Source organism: Eleginops maclovinus, chromosome 14 (assembly GCF_036324505.1).
Source record: "Eleginops maclovinus isolate JMC-PN-2008 ecotype Puerto Natales chromosome 14, JC_Emac_rtc_rv5, whole genome shotgun sequence".
Lineage (NCBI taxonomy): Eukaryota > Metazoa > Chordata > Actinopteri > Perciformes > Eleginopidae > Eleginops > Eleginops maclovinus.
In genome coordinates, this window is record NC_086362.1 from 14,511,070 (window position 1) to 14,529,820 (window position 18,751).

Genomic DNA, 18,751 nt, shown 5'->3' on the forward strand with positions numbered 1-18,751 from the left:
CCATAATGACAGACTCAAGACCAATGTGTCACTCGTAGATTTGTGGCAGTAAATGAATATGGAATACAGATGTTAATATTTTCTGGGCCACATCTTGGGCACTACCATAAACTCTCTCCTGACCATAGTGGAGGAAGGAGCTTAAGTGAGATTTGAAATGTTCTGAAGATCAGACATGTTCAAAAATATGTGGGTGTGTGTGAATATGTCAGTGAGACAGGAATGTAGTGTATGGTTTCAAATTAAATCTCCATGCGCAGTCAGTAGGTGCGAGGCAGGCAACAGGACACAGCCGTTGTTCAAAGAAAATGGGTGTTTTATTTACCCTAAATTAATCCCAAAAAACATAATAAATCAAGAATATCTAAAACCTAGGACCATAAAAGAGGTGAACAGAAAATACCTCAAATAATTTTAACAGCAACTAAACAGGTGTTAACTCAACTAACCAACTTCCCACAATAACAAAACAAGGAACATACAGTTTACAGTGGCTTGGCCAAACCAAAAACAAGGGGTAATTAAGATCAACAGAATACAAAAGGACACTGACAAAATAAATTAAATAATGTGAGGTTACAAGTAGGGATGCACCGATTGAAAAAATGTCTGCCGATGTGAAGAATAACAGTTTTGCCGATGTTTTACTATGTTAACTGAAATAGTAAAAGGCAGCCTGTGCATGTGTAAGAGCGAGAGACAGGTTGAGGGAGCCATAGTGAGTTTGTGGAAGTTAACGGGAGTAGCAGTATAAGTATAAGTCACAAATATAAACGACGGCCTCCCAAGAACACTGAATGATGGATTTAATTTACCGATCCTGCAGGCACCCGCTACACGGGGCGGAAGTCCTGCAGCGTGCAGCAGCAGCTCCTCACAGAGGAGAGGAGACGCCCCCCACTTTAAAGGTTACGGCAGACCTACAGTCACTGTTCTAATCCTTCAAAATGATGCCCTGAGTTCAAATTTTGTCGTCAGATTTAAAAACAACGACGGTAACGCGACTTCTCCCGTTAACCTAGCAAAACATAAACATCGGCGACTGCCATCGGTGATGTCACCTTATTTACCGATGTGCCGATGGTGGTAAATAGGACTAACATTGGCCGACGTCTCACCGATGAATCGGTGCATCCCTAGTTACAAGCAAATAAAGAGTTTACAATTCAAATCAAATGTGTGGTGTTAATTGTTGGCATGTTTAACTGCAACAATGTAATTGTGTTACAGTGTGGCCATCACAGTCCTGTATTTACTTTATACTGTATATATGAAACTTCTAAAAGCTACCAAAAGAAAGAAAGGTCTATGCTATTATCCTGGTTTGCCTCCCGATGTGTGGATGCCGTGGAAATACAAATGAGCACAGCATGCCACACCAACAAATGCAGTGCTGTGCCAGAGGGAGGAAAAAGATTGACATCGACATTCCAAGCAACTGCAAACTTCTTTCTATTCCTCCCTGCTCAACTCATTATTTTGCTTGCCCCTTTTATGAAATACTCAAATGTCACAGAAATGTTTCCCCGACTCCGTTTGTTGTAAATCCAGGCCAAGTGCTGTTGACATTTACTGGATTCCTTTCAGTGTTATCAGCGATTTATAGTGACCTTTGCTTTAGGGGGTTAAAGCGTTTGATCTTCCCTAACCTAAAGACATAAGCTTTATCAACATTCGATACAAAAGACAATTTTTTGATATCGTACACAGGTGATTCTACGGCTTTATAAATTCCTTTTGTGGGGGTGTTATTTAGCCATGCAGATTGCACTAAACACAAGACACACTTGGCAATGAGAGAGCTTAATGGATTAATGTAACAACATAAAGTGACAAGTGCCTTTCAGGGCCCAGTGGGAGTGCAATGCTTTTAAGGAGCATATGTGACAAGAACATGGCAGAGGCCTGTTGGGACTTGTAAGGCATACTTGCTAGGAACACTTAATATTGCAGTGAGATGGTCTTACTCTGGGGTCTTAGCCCAGTTAGAGGCTATCTTAAAGGGGGAATGGCTAAGAGAGCAGTCTTGGACCGTAAGGAGTTTTGTTATGCGTTCTACTGTCCCCATTGATACTAAGTTGTGGGAAATGCAGACATATTCTTTCAATATAGGGCGACTGTGTCTGCGAGGAACTGCAGCTGGCATTCAATCAGAAGGTTGTGAGTTCGATCCCAGCCCTGTGCAGTCAACATGCCGATGTATCTTTGGGCAAGATACTTAAGCGCGAATTGCTTTTGTTGAGAGATCGTAAAGAGCGGATAAAGCACTGCACAAGTAGTGTCCATTTACCAATACTTGATAAGCATAATGCAGCATTCTCTAAAACTTTGTAAGCACAATATCCCATATGTATAGTCAGGTTTTTGTACAGCTTTTGCCACATGGCTAAAATAATTGATCAGAATCCCCTTGGCGACTGTACTCACTCATCCTGCTAGTTTTACTGCTGTTCTACACCACATTTTGGTGTAAATGTAAACAATATTATGACAATGAGTTGAGACACTGAGGTTGTTGACTGCTACTTGAAGCTTAACTACAATGTGGGTTTGGGACGGGATTGGAGCTAAACAATTTGATTTAGACATCCCTATTTGTAAACAACGTAATACTAAGGACCAAAAATCATAATGTTTGTACATTGCTTTCTGCAAACAAGAGACGAGAAGATATTAAAAGGTTTGCTAAAATATTTGATTCTTACCTTAACAAATTGAAGTGATTTACCAACGTTGAACTCAATCATCACAAACTAAAATAATAGTATCATCTGTCTCTGAATAAACTTTGTATTCAGAATAGGGCACCTTTGGATGCATCAACTATTCTTCCATCATGTTTGGGACACTCCATATCTCTCAGCTACCTAATAGCCTGAGCAACAGTACATTTTGCTATTGGTGTCATTGAGAGTGAAGATCATCTCCATGTTCTTGTTTTCGGCATCTTGCTATGGGAGGGTTGATCGGGTCTTATGTGGCAGGAAAAGGTAGGAGATGGGAAGATGCCTTGTTCTGTGGAGGGACAATTAAGACATACAACACATATGCCGTGCTCCTGCTGTTGGGTTGATTACCTTTGCCGTATTAAGCAGATAATTGATTCTCTTGATTGGCTATTGGAACGTAAACTCAACAGTTTGTTGTTCTCCTTTCCCGGGCACTTGTTCTTGGCTCAGGGTTTAAAAGCCTTCTGTGTTATTCATTTGGTAAACATTGAAAGGGAGATCATTACAAAGGCTTGTCTTTCTGTCTTCCTTTATCTTCGCTCTGTGTGTTTGATTCAGACGCCTGATAAACCGCAGACTGAGGTCTTTGCGAGTCCATTACAATTGTATCTGGTTCTGTCTTCCAGATGATATCAGCTAAAGGATCCCCAGAGTTGCAATGAAAATACCAAAGCACTTCTGTCTGTGATGCTCTCTGCTATTCTGCTAAAAGAAAATGCTTCCAATGCTATCCAGGATAGAAAGGATAGCTGGCCTGTGCCGACGCGTATGAATCACTCGCTTTTAAATTCACCATCCCGAGAAGCGATTTTGTCAATTTGAAGTGGGCTCATGATTCATCTGAGCTAATCTAGTCATCCTGTTGAGACCCTTGCTCAGTGAAAATGGGAGCTATTATTCCACAGAACTGCACTGGTGCATTAACTTAAATCAAGCCAGTAAGACAAATGCTAAAATAGAAAATGATCGTAATCCAACGCTTGTGGCCTATTCATTTTCAGTTTCGAGTGATCTTATATGAAGAAAGATTGTTGGTGAAAGGCCTTTGCACAGGCGTGAGAAAAAGTTAAAGACAATTTGACATTGATGTGATTTTCTTTACTCCTAGCAAAAAGTGTCAGCAGAGATAGGTATTTAACATCGTCTACACTTAATGTAGTTATATGTGAGGGACTCAAATATGCTTCACACATTCTTCAGAACACAGAACACTTACAGTACACATCTGTAAAATATCAGAGGCATTCACAATAACTGTTCTCTATGACAGCCTATTCCTGATTTAACCTTGACAAGAGATACAGTGATGAAATCAACATCAAAAGCATGTTTGTTCTTAAGGCTATACTATTTATGTTTTATTTAAATGTATTTGTCTGTTTGAAGGTTTGTTGTGTGTACTGTCACCAATGGTTGTTCTTGTTTTTGATTTCAAGATTTTAAAGGGTAACATGTATAATTAACTTGAACTATCAACAAGCTTTACCTAGAACATTGGTTATCAGGGGTGGTAAAACAAGTGATTTTCAAACTGACTTTAACCAGGTTGCTTGGTTTTTGAAGCATACTTCAGCTCCTGATTATGGCTGACCCAAAAGCGTTGTTTTTCTTGACATAACGGCATACATCTCTGATTAATTATGACCAATGTGATTGATCAGAAGCCTTAAATTGTATTAATCTCCCTCCTGCTTTTTGTGCTGCAGGGCTGCGGGGGGAAAGGACGGTGACAGCGCAGTGGCTGTCGCAAAGCCGGAGCAAAAGGGAGGCCGGATCCTCGACACAGGTCAGATATCTCATCACCCCTTTCTCTGATCTTTGTTTCCGAGACACCGGTCCTGCCACATTATAAGGAAATATTAACTGTTTATGATTGCCCCAATCTATGTTCCTGGTGTAATGGTCTGCTAGTGGCCTCACGAGCTAGCAGTGCTTATTTCATCTCACAAGATTAAAGTACAGAGCCATAAAACACAAAGATTTTTCCTATGCTAGAGCTTAAACGGTTTTGGAAAATTCCGTAATTGCACATCAAATGAATTTGTCCATACTCAAAAAAACATGTGGTAAGAAAAAGAAAGGATATTACGGGAAAAAGGTATCATCTCACCTTACATATTTGATCAGCAAAAACTACACCAATGTCCTTCTTTATTTTATTTTATGTAACACACCTGAGTCACTGTCTGGTTTTATGGATGAGAGTTAGACGTCTGTTGTTGTGTACCTTTATCCTGAGGGGATGCTTGTTACTGTGATGCTAATATTGATATGGAGGATTTTTACCGCCCTCATTTACAGCCCACACACTACCTCGTCATCCACAACCTCCTGACTGGTACACACACACACACACACACACACACACACACACACACACACACACACACACACACACACACACACACACACACACACACACACACACACACACACACACACAGGTTGGAGGATAAGCACATTTAAGACTATGTGCCCTTTCAAAAAATGATGAGGCGGAAAGGAGTTCCTTACCAGTGGTGCACCAGCAGTCGAACGTTCTGACAGATTTTACTTAGCACAGCATATTCCAAAAAAAAGGATTAATAACAGGACACGATACGATAGAAGGCTTAGTTTGTAAAACTGTTCTAAAAAGGTTCTGTATCAGATGGAGTGCAGGAGCAGCTTGGAAATGATTCAATTTGAATATAACTTGGTGTAGTTGCTTCCGCATGGGAATGCAGGGCAGTCAGTTCTCTCTGGTGGACAATTGAAACTCTTTCCAGTGAACTGTAATGACCTCTAATGGCCTTTCTTTACTTAACATATTCTTTCTGATCTGCCTACATATACACCAACAACAATATATATTATGTAACAAGCTGTTATCAGCTGATTGAAAAGTACTTTGGGTAAATTGTCATTGAGGTTAATTTGCAGCTAACATACTGTACATGAAGCAAACACAGTTGTATTTATAATGCTAATTTTCTTCAATGAGACCTTGATAGTTGCTCACTTAAAAAGGCTACTTATGTGAAAATAATCACAACTTACAGAGGGATATAATAATGTTTAATTATGTTGTCCTCTAGGCAAGGAAAAATGAAATAGAAGTCTAATGACAACGACAACCTTAACTTCAGGATGTCTTCTGTCAATCAAAATGAAAATATTGCATCTATAACAAAGGGTCATGAAGATATAACTTCATATAACTGCCCCATCCCATCTAAGGGGGTAAGTTGATTCAGGTCAAGGGGTAAATTGAGCCATTTTGGGGTAAATTGACAAATGGGACTTTTTCAAGTTTAAAAAAGTCCAGCTGAAGTTAAAAAATGATATCATCCTTTCTCTGCCACTGCCTGCTTTGGTGTCTGCACGGTTGTGACACCTGTTTCGTCAACATTATAAATCAAGTTTGGAGGGAATTTATGCCAAACATGAAAGAGCCAAATCATAATCAGAATAACTATACAGCCTTTGATACTGTATATATCCTGGTAAATGTAGCTGGTAGATAAACACATGTACCAATCTGTTGTAAATGTACCTTCATGATTTATATAGGCTAGTCAATGATAATTATTCATGTTATCAAATGTGGTTATACTCTCATCTCTCTATCAATTGAACCAGATTGTCGCCCCACTCTCCCCTACTAGCATACCCACCAGTTAGTAGAAAGGCAATACCGATTTCAGTGTCAAGGGTTAAATAATAAGATAAGTGAAATTGGACATTTGTTTTAAACAGATTCCATTTTTGAAAATATTTTTTCATGGCAACCAGTGCCCTTGTTGTAGAGACATAATTGAAACATGGAGACAGCGGGGATGACATGCAGTAAATGGTCCCGAACCAGGTCCCAATACATTGGGAGCCAGCTCTAACAACTGAGCTATGCCTCGGCCCTTAATTAGATATTTTGATCAAGATATCTTGAATATGGTTATAGAATAACTAAGACCAAGAGACGTACTCAGTGGAACATAACTCATTTGAAAAATAAATGTGTCACATTACCCTCGGGGACAATCTATGTATTGGTGACAATTTTCCAATGTAATGACATCTAGTATATTCACAGATGTAACTGCAATAGATTAATATTAACTGATGGATAATCCTGAGCAATTGCCCATTCTGCTCTACTAATCAGCTTAGCTAGGTGTAAGCCTATACTTACATTTACACTCCCATAAAGGGGTCAGGTGTAGAAGAATTTGCGCCATTAAGATTACAGAACAGGTTACATTCCCTTTTACTTCAAAGTACTGTCCAAAGAACTCTCTGAAGTTTCCTCTTCCTCATTGTTTAAACTCTTTCAAGCATGTGTGCAGATGAGCAACTATGGTCGGGTAATGATCTGAGGGTTGGCTTGTTATATCAGTGATAGCCATTATTGTTGACATGAAAAATGAATTGCCTGGATTTACCCAGCTATGCCTGGGAATGTGGCTGAAGGCCTCGCTGTACAGATGTCCCTGCTTGGAATGATGGTTGCCTTGGCAAGTCAGGAAAGATGATGATAGGTTTGAGTGCCATCACCTTTTTCGAGGGCCTCTTTTTCAAGAAGAGTTGAAACACACGACAGACTGACTTTCATTTTAATTTCATTAGAATAGAGACTGGGAAAATGTCACGAAGGACAAAACAATTCCTTAAAAAAAAAAGTCGTAGCTGATTTTTGTATTATTGAGTTATAGTTAATAGATAAAAATAAATGTAAATGTGAAATCTTTCAAAATTACAGTACGACGAAAATGAAGTTATACACAAAACCTGGTGTGGCTTTTAGGACCCCTGAAGTTCAAAAATAGTTCTGTCTGTAGCAAAGTTAAACCCCGGAAGGACAATAAAATGACTGGAGCTAAGGGTTTAGACACCGATTAGTTTAGACAACTTATCAAATTATGGCAACACGTCGGGCATTTTCAGTTCATCCTCATCTTCTTGTTGATGATTCACCGACGGACTCAGGCCAGCTCTCCGGTAATTGACGGTGATCACTGGAGGCGTCTGACTGCCTCTTGTGCATCTGAATGCTCACGATAATGGGAAAGAGGAGACCTGCTGAGAAACGTAACTACACAGAATGATTCAGACCCATGCATTAATCTGCATAGCAGAGTGCCGCTGCTAATCGGCATGCGAACGAGTGAATATTGATGCCCAACCGACCGGTGACAGCATTAGACAAGGGTATGCCACCAGCTCAGGAGAGATCAGTGCAGTTAGAAAGCAATTAAAAAGTGAGGTATAGTATTAAATTGAATTTATGACATATATCTAAGACTTTTCCTCTGCATGACAGGAATGTCTTGGGCATTTACTTAACAGCATCATGTCCAGCCATCCTCAAACTGGTAGCTTTGTCCACACTTGATTTGATCACTGCAATCTAGAGTTGAAGCGGGTCTTAGATTTAAACTTTATGTATGGAAACAGGTTCTAGTCCATGCACTGGGTATGTGGAGCAATGTAGGAAAGCACTGAATGTCTCTGAAGGTCCACAGTCAAAGGTGAGGCCAAAATACTTACCTTTCAAATCACTCTTTTATATCTTTCTGTTTAGTTGTCACATGGATATTACAAATGATGATAACGATGCTCGAGCTAGCTCGATCTAGAACTTCACTTCCTGGATCATATTTCATCGGCTATCCGGAATCTGAAACACAAGTAACATTTTAAGACAGGAAAGTTTTTGGTCTAAACCACAAACTATACTTGTTATATTCCATATTATCTTCATCCACATAGCTGCGGTTGTCTGTGTGATGTAAATGTTCCATGTCCCAGCATTAGGAGCCATGGCGCGTTCGAGTATATCTGGCCTGTAATTGTCATTGCTCAAGGAGGACTTGACAAATATGGCTACGTGGAGGACATAACCCTGATCCACTATCCGGGGAATGATTTTAATTGCATGTCCAGAAAGAAGATCATCAAAAAGGTGCGAAAGTCATTACATGGACATCTGGGTAGCATTCACCTTCTTTCATACTTTCACCTTTTTTCATACTTCTTTCTTTTTTTTTCATACACTAGACAAGGTTCCTCAGTGTCAGAGGCTTCATCTGTCACCTATTGTTGTTGTAGCTCTATACTCTATCTTATGTCCTTCAATTATTTCTTGGGAATTCGAAGACCCACCATGGCCTCTGTTCTTCTGCTCTTTGTTTTTAATCTGAGTCCTCTCAGAACACTTTGTATCTTCCACCTACCCCACATCTGTACCTGCTGTCTCCCTAGTGATTAGATTATCTTTCACCTAGCGAGCGCACTGGAGATGCCAATGACATTAAACCTGGCTAGATTAAGTCTAACGCCTGGTGCAGACGCTGTGAGGACGGGGGTTTGTCTACAGTAGCCTCTAGCAAAGGAGCTTTAGCATGCATCACACACTAACACACACAGAATCACTGATATGCCTGTAGAACAGTTGCCAATAGAAACCCTCCGACGACGACATAGTTTCTGTGCTCGCATTTATTTTATGTTTAAAATGTGTTTCCCCAAACGTTAATTTGACACATTGTGCTCTTTCAGTGTCGTTAGGATTCTAGTTGTATGTAACCCTACAAGCAGAAGAAATGCATTTTAAATATTTATATTTTTTCACTTTTTTACACTTTACTGTCAAGCCAAATGGATTTATGCTTCATACTAAATGAAATACATTTTAAGACATTCATTCTGAATAGTAGGCTGTAAAATGAAGCTGCTGTTTTTGGCAATGTGCCCCCCCCCCCCCAAACCTGAAGTTCAGCAGGAGAGGACTCTTTAAAGTAGAGACGCTACACACTGATATACACCTGGAAATCAGCAGGAGAGGACTCTTTAAAGTAGAGACACTACATACTGATATACACCTGAACATCAGCAGGAGAGGACTCTTTAAAGTAGAGATGCTACATACTGATATACACCTGAACATCAGCAGGAGAGGACTCTTTAAAGTAGAGACACTACATACTGATATACACCTGAACATCAGCAGGAGAGGACTCTTTAAAGTAGAGACACTACATACTGATATACACCTGAACATCAGCAGGAGAGGACTCTTTAAAGTAGAGACACTACATACTGATATACACCTAAACATCAGCAGAAGAGGACTCTTTAAAGTAGAGACACTACATACTGATATACACCTGAACATCAGCAGGAGAGGACTCTTTAAAGTAGAGACACTGCATACTGATATACACCTGAACATCAGCAGGAGAGGACTCTTTAAAGTAGAGACTCTACATACTGATATACACCTGAACATCAGCAGGAGAGGACTCTTTAAAGTAGAGACTCTACATACTGATATACACCTGAACATCAGCAGGAGAGGACTCTTTAAAGTAGAGACACTGCATACTGATATACACCTGAACATCAGCAGGAGAGGACTCTTTAAAGTAGAGACGCTACATACTGATATACACCTGAACATCAGCAGGAGAGGACTCTTTAAAGTAGAGACGCTACATACTGATATACACCTGAACATCAGCAGGAGAGGACTCTTTAAAGTAGAGACTCTACATACTGATATACACCTGAACATCAGCAGAAGAGGACTCTTTAAAGTAGAGACTCTACATACTGATATACACCTGAACATCAGCAGGAGAGGACTCTTTAAAGTAGAGACACTACATACTGATATACACCTGAACATCAGCAGGAGAGGACTCTTTAAAGTAGAGATGCTACATACTGATATACTCCTGAACATCAGCAGGAGAGGACTCTTTAAAGTAGAGATGCTACATACTGATATACACCTAAACATCAGCAGGAGAGGACTCTTTAAAGTAGAGATGCTACATACTGATATACTCCTGAACATCAGCAGGAGAGGACTCTTTAAAGTAGAGATGCTACATACTGATATACTCCTGAACATCAGCAGGAGAGGACTCTTTAAAGTAGAGACACTACATACTGATATACACCTGAACATCAGCAGGAGAGGACTCTTTAAAGTAGAGATGCTACATACTGATATACTCCTGAACATCAGCAGAAGTGATCCTCTTTAAATATTTTCAGAAATAATAAGTGTCCAGCATGGTCGTGTTGTGCTTCAGTTAAAAATGTGGTAGCAAATATATTGTGACTAATTCGCTCTTTATTAAAACCATATGTCTCTGCTATTTTTAGCTGTTAACCTGTAAAAATGAAGGCCTCAAAATCCTAATATTACAAGTACAGCCACAACCCCCTAACCACCACTCTATATATGTATATTTATATTATTCCTCTGTAATTAAAGAGCTCGCTTGCATTTGATCTCAATCTGAACATTGTACCTAATGAAGAGTAACATTACATGTACAGTACATATAATTTATGACTTGTTTGATGAAAATGTTTTTAGTAGTAATTTACTGGGATAAATGTTGCAGATTTATTCCTACTTCTCTCTGTTCCCTCTTAAATAGCTCAGAGATTGGATTTCTTGCCCTGTATGTGCACAGTTGATATTTCTATTCCTTTTCTATGAAATGAAAATGATGGAATAAGTGTGGAATGACTTGTGGTGGGGGTTTATCTGGGAAGCACCTCTTCCTGACTCCTCATTATGCTATCTACTCTTTTTTAGAAAATGTTCCTGGATATGGAATCTAGAGTGGCTTTGCTTTCCAAGTCACTTAATGGGGTATTGCAGAACTATGCATCTATTTGACTGAGGCCTTCAACCATTCTCCACAACCCAATAACAAGTGCTTTATTTTTTATAATGAAATGGTTATTTTTTTGTTGTGCAAATTGTTGTGTTTTACAAAACCTCCTTCAATGTTTCTGTTATTGGGACGACTGACTTCATGATGGTGAAGAATAACTAATCAGTCCATCAATCCATCCATCTTTCCAGGCTGGAGGTCAAAGATGAGGGTGAAGATGAAAATTGAGAGGCAAATCAAGATATTTGCCTTCAAGCTCGGCTCCCTCTTCTCTACAAGCTTGCATCAGCAGACACATTCTCTCACGCTGCTGTTTAGCAACCATGATTTAGAATAAGAGGTGCTGATTTCTCAGCTTTACAGGGAACATTGGGGCTGTGATGATTGCATGTGTAGCTTTGAATATTCGTTTTGAAATGAATCCTGTACGTATTATCAATCGCCAAAGACTGCACAGAAGTTATAGTTGGAAAAATCATTTAACTCTTTTATCTTTAGCAAGTTATAGCAACAGCCATTGTTTGATCCTCCATTGCGATCATTAGCAGAATCAGACATTCTTTGTACTACATAGGGACATTTACATTGGTACAGCAGAGGGGACAGTAAAGATAAGACCTTTCAAATAGTAAGTAATCTATCAAAAATGTGCTCATGTCATATGATTACATTCAGTTGATTTAAGGCAAGGCCAATTATTTGGTGTTGATTTATATTTTCCTTGAGACCATTTGTACCTGCTGCTAGGTCAGACTTGCTAATACAGGGATCTTAAGCAACAAAAAAAAAAATCATGGCATCCTTAAAATGTTGCTGCTGGCTTGATATGAATTATTTAGTAATGTTGGTCTTAATATGGCTGTGAAGTATCAAATGTAATAGGGATAATCAGCAGATCAAACACAGTTGCTGTTGGCATGCATACAATGCTGCTCTACAGAATCAACAGAAGTCAAAGGGTTTCCTTTCAACCATTCGTTTTAATTCCTTAGCTGTGTTCTCCTGTGAACGGGTGTTCCTGGAGGGAATAGGTGCTGCTGTAATATTGGATTGACATCGTTCCTTGCACTTTGAACCTGACCAGACTGACACTCACTGCTGCCTCAGGCAATTCTTTCCCAAGATACCTGTGAAGTTGAGCAGGGCAGAGAGAAAGTGGGAGGATTTGTTCCAGAATGACTGATTCCTTTTCAACATGATTTATCTTTGTTCTTTCTGTCAAATAGCTGCCAATTCTTCATTCCGGCTACAAAGAAAGAGTGACAGTTGCTTATTTTTTTTGTCAGCGGAATTAAATGTGCCTATTTATGTGCAAACTTTCTAGAGTGAAAACAATAGAAGGGTGTATCAACATGTAGACAGAACACAATTACATGTTTGCTTGTTGTCAGAGCTGCTCATCACATTGTCCCGCGCTGTCTCCAGCAGGAAGGAGCTGCGCTGCAGTCTTTTCAATGATGCTACATTTGCTTTTTCCCTCTCTTCCTTTGTGTACATCTGGCGTTTGTACGCTCCCCTGCTTTGTGTTTGTCGAGCGAAGTCAGCAATAAGCTGCTATCTGTATTCCTGCCAAGCCCACCTTCACACTGCCGTTTGCCAGGGCTTGGGTTTCACCTCATAGCAACACAGTGGAACTGATAGTGTTGAATATGTTTGAATTTAAGCACTTGGGGCCGGAAAATTGGAAAAACATAATTGCACAGCAATGTTTTTTTGCCTTTGCAATTTTAATCTTTTATACATCACAAGGGACAAGATCTGTAGCCACGGCAGGATTACAAATACATACAGTATTTCCAAAAGTTACAAAGGTGCATTAACTTTGCCACATTTTTAAAATGTGTTGTCTTTTGCTTTTGTGGCTTTTGTGTGCACAATTATTAGAGTATTAGTGAGTATTTTGACCCTATCATCATTTGTATGCATATTTTTTTAAACTCCAAGCTGTATAAACTTAAATGCGTATTAAATGAAAGCATATCAGGTGAGGTGTATCTGTGTAATGAGGGAGGGTGGGTCCTAGGGGGAACAACACCCTATGTCAAGGTGTGCATAATTATTAGGCAGCTTCTTTTCCTACGGCAAAATGGGCCAAAAAAGAGATTTAACTGACTGAAAAGTCCAACATCTTCCTTTCAGAGGGATGCAGCACTCTTGAAATTGCCAAGATATTTGGGCGTGTTGACAGAACCATTACACGTTTTGTTGCAAATAGTCAACAGGGTCACAAGAAACATATTGGGGAAAAAAGACACAAAGTGCCAAAGATTGGAGAAGAATCAAACGGTTTGAGGTTTATTAACATTTTGGATTGGCGAGAGCACTGTAGGTCAATAAAAAAAATATCCTCAAAATATAACTTGCCTAGTAATTTTGAACAGTGTATATTGCCCATATACATTCATCAACATCGGAGAAGGGAGGAACTGGAATATCAGCCAACTTCAGTGTTGCACCTTAACCATGCTCTTGTGTCTAAACAGGAGTGAATACAGGCTTCTACAGAGAGTGGGTCCTTGAGCAAAACCCTTAACAATAAGTTGGCATGTTTTGTGAAAAGCTTTAAGTGGACAGTACATTTGAAAAGCACTATATAAATGCTGTCAATTACCATTTAAGAGCAAAGGTGATTGGTTGTCATACACTGGTGGCTATAAAGTATGTTCTGCATTGAACTGAGAAGCTCAACAATGTGGCATTTATCGCACGTCTGTAAGGGGCCCTACTGTGCTCATTTTCAGGTGTGACTCTACTGGGACATGTCTCCATGCTTTAATGTTCAGAAAGCTCTTTATTTTTCTCATACTGCCTGTGCTGCAGCACCTCTTGTCACCCTCTGTCTGAAACCAGAGCCCAATCTGCTCTGATTGGTTAGCTGGCTGGCTCCTGTGTGATATGACAACAGCTTAGAGATGACCAGCCATTTAGCTTATCGCGTACAATATTTTGGAGTCATGAGTGATGTCATTATGTTATGGAAGTTAATGGAGGTTTTTACATAAGAATTTAACAAATATTACAAAAACATTTAAATGAAGTCAAATGGAGTGCACCCGGAATGTAGGTGTCGTACTCCCTCTCAGTATCATCCAATGTCAGGCTGCAGGGTCAGCAGTGTGAGGACAGCATGGTGTGTGTCCACTGTTTACTGTGTGAAAATGTGTGTTTGCTTCTTTTTTTTATACTCCTGAATTCAGACATTGTCCCAGCCTTTGCATTATAGAAGCCAAACAAATTGAAACTGTTGTTTCTGCATACAAATCCAAGCTGTCAGTCTTAATTTGAAACGTTGCAGCACAATAATGTAGGCTTTGTGTGGGCGGACGAGCACTGTAAAATATTCAGGGGGTGGATTTACATTTCTAGAAAAAAATGTCTGCTGCACTTCAAAGCAGCAGATTGTGTTCCACACATCTGAATTCATTTACTGCTCATGTCAGGAAGAGCAGACTATTGTTTGAGTTTCAAAAGGCTTAACGTTTTAAAGAACTTTCAACCACAATGTCTGGGAAGAGATTGCAAAAACTCCTGCATTTCTTTTCCAGCAAAACCTGTTTCCTGCTTTGATTGAATGCACAGCAGATAATTGATTATTTTATATGTGCAGGCTGTATGAACGTATCCAATATTGCTTGAAGAAATGTCAATATTTGATGACTGTCCTATAATGAATACCTGTGCAGCTGCAGCTCTGCAGTAAAAGGTAAATTGAAGTAGTGGGTTTATTGAATATTAATTCACTTGCACAATATCCAATTTAAAATGCACGCTTGAGGAGTGTTTAATGTTCTGTACATTTCCGAGATGCACATCTTGACTACAAGTACTTTCTTAGTCATAGTACGGACCTGGGGTGTAAGTAAGGAAGGTACTTTACACAACGGGGGTATTTATTGTATCGATTCCTCTATCACAGCGGTTCCCAACCTTTTTCGACTAAGGGCCCACTTAAGAATAAAAAAAAAAATCCACGGCCTTCATTCAACCATAAACGATACGGAGGCTTAATAAAGTTCTCAAATGACTATTTATTTCATTTATAAAAGGAGCTGCCCATCAGTAACAAACAGAAACAAGAAACTAAAAAGTGAGGGGCTGTCTGCAATAGGCAAATTAATAACGATTTCATCAGAAATGCATTCTGATACCAATTGCACATGTTACATGATGTAGTGAGGTAAATCACACATACAATGGTGCAGAAAAAAACCCAAACATCACAACGAGCCACAAGTGCATTAAATTAATAGGCCTAAAAAAATGCTGTAAATGCAGCATGTAGGCTCAGCCAGGAGCAAGAGTTCGCTTCCCGTCGGGCTCCCTGATCAGCCTGTCGGGTGCACATTAACCCTTAATTATACACTACGGATGTTTGTTTTTTTTACCAAAACCGACCAATCAGGTGCATTATCAAGGTGGTCCCGCGGGAAAGTTCCTACCATCAACTTTCAATTGAAGTTTTGAAAAAAAAAAAATATATTATATATTTTATATATATATATATATATATTAGGGCTGTCAAACGATTAAAAATGTTAATCTAATTAATCACAAGGTTTCTTGAATTAATTTCGATTAATCACACTCCTAAATATGACTGAAACATTCACATTTTCGGTGTACTGTTCTCAGAACAGAGAGATAAATGACAAGACACAGATATTACATTTGTTCTTTATTAATGACATATCAAAAACAAAAATGTAATTCAAAAACTATTTTGAATTACACCCAACTTCCAACAACACTTTCACACAATTACATGTGGCCCTTTTACCTTTTGTGTATTCATCTTTTAGCCAGTTGCTAAGGCAAACTAACTGGTTAACATTTTCTGAATGTAAAGCGAACCGCTTCTTCTGAACAATATGGCCTGTTACTGAGAAGAGTCGTTCGCACGGCACCGTGGATGCACGAGTCACTAGATATTTTCGGGCAAGCAGGGCCAGCTTGTCATGTGCTCCTGAATGAGCAGCCCACTACTGCATCGGGCAGTCCTCCTTACTTATGCTTGGCTCTGCTTTGTACCTGAGTATGTCTCTGTCAGGTTGCACCTCTTCATCTGACTATGAATCTGAGCCCATCTGTAGAAGGTGAATTTTCTTCCTGGGTGGTCCATCTTGAGAAATCAGCGACCTTCTGGGTGATTGTTCATAAAGCATGCCTCCAAGTGCCTCATGCCTCTTCCCTTTCACTCTTGGGCAGACTCTTCAAGACTTTGAAACGTGGATCCAGCGCCGTTGCTGTGAGGATCCACATTGCCACTTCCCTGTTTTTGTCTGTCTGCCTGTGTGGGTGTGTGTCTCCCCGGCTGGGCGTGACTGACCCACATTTGGAATGGCACCTCTGCAGCTGTTGCTCATGCATCCTGATTGCCGCTACTCGCCTTCACCTGCTTAAAAGCCCGATCATCATCTCCAGTCTTCGACAGTTCGTCAGATTTCCACTCATGGTCAAACGTCCAGGCTAATTTAGCCGGCTTCGTCCAGCCGTCTTCCTCGTCACCTCGCTCTGCCCGCTGCACACCTCCAGTAATTAAACGACCTGTTCTAAACTCAATCCCTGTCTCAGTGTTTGTATTGTGGGTTCAGTCTCGCCGCTCCACGTGAGCCTAACAGTTGCAAGCTTGAGTCATGCATTGTTAGTATTTTCTTGGTGGAAGGGTAGGTTTTCCATAAAGATTGTCTTAAATCTCACCACATAGGCCGGGTCTTCTTCAGAGACCTTCATCACTTGACGCAGGTGGCAGAGGGCAGGCAGTACTACTGAGCAGGAGATATAGGCCTCTCCACCCAGAATCTCAGTTATTTGAACACCAGTTGGTATGCTGGCAAATCAGTTAAACATTTAATTTGAGCTTGATCAGTTCAATTTAATTTTCACATTATATGTGCATTCCTTGCCTGCACGGCTCTAGAAGAGTGCTCAGTCTGTGCAGTTTGTCCCATTCTGGTGGCGACAGCATAACCAGTTTGTGGTGTTGTTGGTCCAGGGTTGCTTTATTGCTGCTTGATTGCGGTTCAGGCGCGTTTCCACCACGTTGGCACGTCTTGGATCAGTGGCTCCTGCCGCTGTCCCAGGGCCGCTTGCTGTGCATGAAGCTCCATGGTGCTTGCTGCGCTGTGTCTGAAGTGACCGACAATTTTGCGGCACTTGGCCAACACATTCGCAAATCCACCATCAGAGAGGCTCACGTTGATGCTTCTCTGTAGCATGTGAGCGATGCTGGGCATGTGCTCATATGGCAGCAGTTTAGCTGCAGCTGTAATATTGCGTGCACTGTCCGTCCCTATAGTTGTGATTTTTCCTTCAATTTTCCACTTGTGTGCCACGGTTTGAAACTGTTGAGCACTTACCTCTGCAAAGTGATGCTGTTCTGTTTTCATTACGGTTAAAGCAAACAATTTCAGTTCCCAGGTTTTAGTGATGTGGTGTGGCGTCACACCCAGATAATTGTTGTTACTCACGGATGTCCAGTGGTTTCCTGTCAAAGCAACATATTCCGCTGAAGCCTAATCCTCTTCCTTCGTTTTCTTTTTTGCGTCATATAGTTCGTTGATTTTAGTCATCACTGTGCCTCTCGACAGTGGCTTGTAGAATGCGTCTAAAGTTGCCACTTTCAAAACTTTTGCGAGGCCCGTGTCCTCAACAATACTAATCGGTCTACAGTCCTTGGCTATCCATCTGGCAATTGTGTCTGTCAGCTTCTCAGACGTAGACTTACTTAATGCCCTGCGTTCGGTGAGGGTGGTCTGACGCATGCCAGGCGTAACACCTGAAGTTGAAGCCCCAACAAATGAATGCTTGGCGTTAAGATGATACTTAAGGCTCGAGGTGATTCGGTGAAACGAAAAGTCCTTCCTGCAGTGTGAGCAAACCACAACATGTTTGTTTACTGTTCCATCTTTGTTGTTTTTATACTCGAAACTGTCCATCCAGAGGGCCAACGGGTTCCTCGTACTCCTCCATCTTACTCGTGTCAGCCATGCCGTTTACGTGACGAGGAATGACGCGGCGGGGGTTGAATTGTGGGTAAATCAGGGCTAATGCGTTAAAAAATATTATCGCCGTTAATTCCAGAAATTCACCATCTCGTGTTAACGCGTTCATTTGACAGCCCTAATATATATACAGTGGGGCAAAAAAGTATTTAGCCAGGCACCAATTGTGCAAGTTCTCCCATTTAAAAAGATGAGAGAGGCCTGTAATTTTTATCATAGGTATACCTCAACTATGAGAGACAGAATGGGGGAAACAATCCAGGAAATCACATTGTAGGATTTTTAATGAATTAATTGGTAAATTCCTCGGTAAAATAAGTATTTGGTCACCTACAAACAAGCAAGA

The 18,751-nt window shown here is 40.3% G+C and overlaps 1 protein-coding gene across 1 annotated transcript in view; it reads left to right on the forward strand.

Moving 5' to 3' along the window:
• The window catches only part of adam19a (ADAM metallopeptidase domain 19a), a 191,074-nt gene that overhangs the window by 27,227 nt on the left and 145,096 nt on the right, over positions 1–18,751 (forward strand). Inside the window, exon 2 of the mRNA XM_063900790.1 lies at positions 4,436–4,515. Within this exon, the coding sequence (XP_063756860.1) occupies positions 4,436–4,515 (80 nt within the window). The remainder of the gene's footprint in view (positions 1–4,435; positions 4,516–18,751) is intronic.